At 40.0% G+C, this 4,399-nt stretch overlaps 1 protein-coding gene across 1 annotated transcript in view; it reads right to left on the reverse strand.

Annotated features, from left to right (window-relative positions):
• Nucleotides 1–605: 605 nt before the first annotated feature.
• CSF1 (colony stimulating factor 1) overlaps nt 606–4,399 on the reverse strand; it is a 13,312-nt gene continuing 9,518 nt past the window's right edge. The window contains exons 5-7 of the mRNA XM_015814614.1: nt 2,512–3,500; nt 1,023–1,084; nt 606–660 (exon numbers count right to left, since the gene is read on the reverse strand). Of these exons, the coding sequence (XP_015670100.1) occupies nt 606–660; nt 1,023–1,084; nt 2,512–3,500 (1,106 nt within the window). The remainder of the gene's footprint in view (nt 661–1,022; nt 1,085–2,511; nt 3,501–4,399) is intronic.

Here is a 4,399-nt window from a genome sequence, read left to right on the forward strand (position 1 = left end):
GAAATAAGAAGACATGAAGAGCCATCACTGTTTAATTCAAAAGTGTCAATGAGTTTAAGAGGTGAAATACAGGCCATTATTTTATTACAAATCACTTAGTAACTTTTGCTAAGACATATGCAAAGATCCAACTTCAGTTCTCATGCATGACCTTTGACCTCAGAAAATGCAGTCCCATAAGAATGCAGATTTTTTTTTCAGACTAAGAATGGATTGTAAGTTGATGTCTATCTGCTGCTGCTACCCCTAAGGACATAGCTACATTCCATAGCACCTACTTATAGTTTACAGGAAATCTGTATCTATGTAGAAAGGAGGTAGCAGGTTGCATGTGCCCATCGGCATCCAGTTAATTCTTGGGCATCTGCTAAGGCTTGACTAATCCAGTATCTTGTTTCCAAAATATATCTAAAATTCTAAAATTCTTGACAAGTCAGTAGTATTCTCCTTTCTGGCCCTAGCATTTAGTATTCATAGCAAACTATATTCAAAACTGCTCACCAAGTTTATGCAAATGTATGGTGTAACTATTGTAAGACAGGCAACATAATAACTCCTCCCAAAAACTTATTTTCCTCTGAGAAAATTAAAAAAGATAACCTACCTCATACCTCCCTTTGAATCTGCAACTCCAAGTGTCCCTCCCCTCCACTCAATGATCTACAAAAAAAGAACAGGAATCTTAACTTCAAGACAAAGAGGAAGAACTGTGATGATTTACTAGTCAATATTTTGTACAACTTTCTATGACCTGGTGGCTTTCAATTTGTAGCCCAACGCATTTGGAAGTGATCAGCGGGTACATTCACACAGTGGCCCAACAGATTCTATCCCACAGGAGTACATTTAAGACCTTTGTTTTCCTGAGGGGCAATTCAGTGAGTTTAAACATAAGAACCTGAAATACATAGCAAGAAATAGAGGATCTATATGTCAGGAATGACTGATCTAAAATAGAAAGAGGCTAACAGCTTAGAAAATCTAGTTATACAGGCAGGTTTCATGATCTTCTAGTTTCTTACCTTTGTTCTTCTGTTCTTTCTACATTATTCCCCATCTGCTGTGTCTGCCTCTTTCTTAGGATCTGTATGAAAGAAAATAAGAATTGGGTAGTGGAACAGAGAATCCTGATTTGAATGAACCATAAGCAGATTGAATTGCTGCTGGTATAATTGGCACTGGACTTCCAACTAAAAGCTGTGGCTATCCCAAGAGGAAATGGAAAATTGAAAACTACTCCAAGAAAACAGTTCTACTGTGGTTTGAGTGCTACCAACAAACATAACAGTTGTCTTTGCATATGGAAGGCATCCATACTACTGGGCATATACCAACTTTTAAATCAAGTTTAATTTTGCTCGGCACACTTTCAGAGTGTAGTTTCTTGGCATGCCATTTAAAGATAAAGAGTGCCTTTTAGGCTAGGTGTCAAGCCCAACATTAGATTCTACCATCACTACTTCCAGGTTTTTCAATATGACTCCCTCTCTTTATGTACAGTGATAAATTATAGCGTTAAGAAAAAGGTAGTTATGGCTGCTCCTGCATAATCAAAGCCAGTCCTTGAATATGTCCCTTTTTTTCTTTAATTATGCAAACTGTTTGTGAAATAAGCAGAAACAGATTTCAGCCTTGGAAGACAGACTGTGCCAGCGCAACAAATCAATAGATAACTTGCTTACTCTTCCTATGAAGCAGTTCTTCTAAATAATGTATGAAGTAATGACACATGCAACTCGTTTAATACCAGTGCAGGTCAACATTGTCTCTAACATGCAACTATATCTTCTCTTGTTCAATCTGGAGGAATATTTATTGTATTTATAATTTTTCTTCAGTTCTATAAGACTTTCAAGTTACTTAGTAACAATTTCCAACCCTATCCCAATTCTAAGAATCAAAAGATGAATCACAGGATGCGCTTCCCACTCATCAGCGGCATCAGTTCTAAGCACCATACTTTTACAGCCAAGGACTTTTAAGAAGTTGAGTTGTGGTGCTGGGCAGCATGGGGAGTAGTCTGCCTTAAGCAATGCTTGCATCTTGTGGTGTAGGACGCTCTAGGATTGAAGGTGGCCCACGACAGAGTTACCACTGCAAGGCATGCATGAGATAAGATGTACCCTACAAACCTAGCTATAATTATTATTATTTTGCATCTCAATGAAAACAAAAGGAGAAGGAAGGTATTTTACAACAGAAAAAAAAATGTAAGATGAGTTGCAGGAAATACTTAATGTAAAAGCAAGGAAAGTGTTTTTGCTGAGGGACACAAGAACTATTTTGCATCTAACATTGTTGCTCGTACCTAGCACTATTGGTTTTCCAGACTTATCTTGAGATGGCAAGGATTGAACCTGCAAAGCATGTATTTTGCCAAGAAGCTACACTTCTTTCTAAATGACAGTTCTATGTTACCATCTTTAGGAAACTCTGTGCCTCAAATTTGCCACCAAGAGAAAGAGGAAAGGAATGTAGATGTACATTTGTTAAGGCAGGACTCAACCTTACCCTGGACTTATGCAAGTAGAACAGCAGGCCACCCAGGGCTAGCAGGATTCCCAAGACACTGGGTATCACCACATATGTCACAGACGTCCCTTGGATATTTCTGGGCTCTGACTTCTTGGTGTGCTTCTCTGCGTTCGGAGGAATGAAGTTCAGATCAAAGCTGGGTCCCAGCAGGCTATCCTCCAATTCCCTGTCCTTGGCCAGACCCTCTTCTCGTCTCTCTCGCAGCTGAGCGTTTTGCAGTGCTTTGGAGGTACTACCTCTGCTACTTTGCTTTGCTTTCCCCAGGAGTATTTGTTTGGGGGGTGAGGAATTCTCTGTGGTGACCACAAAGTTAGAAGGATCTTGTGTTGCAGAGACAGGATCTTTGTGGCCCAGGGCATGGGGACTGCCACTGGGGGGCACACTAGAGCTGTCTATTTGCTCCAAATTGAAAGATGATGTCAGAGTTAAGCTGAAAGCACTGCTGGCAACAGTGATATCCTGATCAGATGCGAGTCCTGGAGTGGCCTCAGTTTTTTCTTTTATCTCAAACCATTGCTGATTGAGAAATGACTTGGCTAAGTCAGAGAGAGGGAGATGCTGAGAAGCTATTTCATCAGATCTTTTCTGGCTTTCACCAGTTCTGGAATCCAGGGAGGGAGATCTGGTCTCCATGGATTCCAAATGTTTCTGGATAGAAAGAGAAGGCGATGATGGTGATGGTAATATGACATCAATGCCAGCCCCGAAATCCATGCTTTCAGTGATTTCTTGGCTTTTATCAGTGCTTCTAGACACCCTAGACCTGGTATTTCTCTCTAACCCACTAAGAATTTGAGTAGTATCAGGAAGCCTTAGTAGCTGGAGAATGCTGACAGCTGTCTTCCTGCTGTCCAGCTGGTCTGCAATGGAAGAGAAAGACTCAGAAGTTGGAACGAGATATGTCGAGCCTTCTATATTGATCGGGCCTGTAGATGAACAGTTGCAATCCAGGGCAGTAAGAACACCTGAAAAGATCCAGATAGAGAGAATGGCCATAGAGTAACCAGCTTCTTAAGATGCAAGGAGAACCAAAGGATTGCATTAAGCTCAAATAAGATACTTTCTTTAAGCTATCATGCCAACACCAGATTTCAGTCTTTTTTCAAATCATGGCCAAAAGCAACAGAAGAAACTGTAGGTTAAAACTGAAACAAAGCAAGGCAACCAGCAGAAGGATCCAGAAAGAACTTTGAGGATGAAAGATTAATGGATGAATGGATGGAGGGAGGAAACAGTGTAAAGATTAGCTTGGGGTAGCAACACCAAAAAAGAGCTCATGCAACTAACATTTATGGAGAAATCATATATAATTGAGACCAAGCACTAGACCAGCATTCAATTGTCTAGAAAATCAAAGCAAAGGGAATAACAGTTTCTACATAGGAATGGCGATGTGGATAATTATGGCTACAAGTAAACTGTATATGTCACTAGAGGTGCTGCATGCACAGACATACAACATGAACTGCCACAAAAAACAAATGAACTCAAGACAGATTTTCAGGTCAGACAGTGACTGCATTCTCCTTGGCAACCATTCAGAAAGACTGAAGGCTTCATTATGTCATTGGATCTCAGAGTAATAAAACTAAAAATGAGATTTATTTGGAAGCAGATTTAAGAAGTATACAAAAGCCGAGCCATAAAGATTCCATCCAATTATGTCTGAATAATGCTAGGACCATCAGGAATTCAAGCATTTTATATGGACCTTCCAAGCTGAATTTAAAAAATAGAAGGGTGTATGTACCCACACACACACACATGCACAGAAACACTAGTTAGATACGAATGCAATGTCTTCTCAACTTATTCCCATCTTTGCAGCTTAGCCTTTCCATCTATTTGAGGTCCACCTCAGGAA

This window comes from Protobothrops mucrosquamatus, unplaced genomic scaffold, assembly GCF_001527695.2.
Source record: "Protobothrops mucrosquamatus isolate PMUCROS unplaced genomic scaffold, P.Mucros_1.0 scaffold267, whole genome shotgun sequence".
Classification (NCBI taxonomy): domain Eukaryota; kingdom Metazoa; phylum Chordata; class Lepidosauria; order Squamata; family Viperidae; genus Protobothrops; species Protobothrops mucrosquamatus.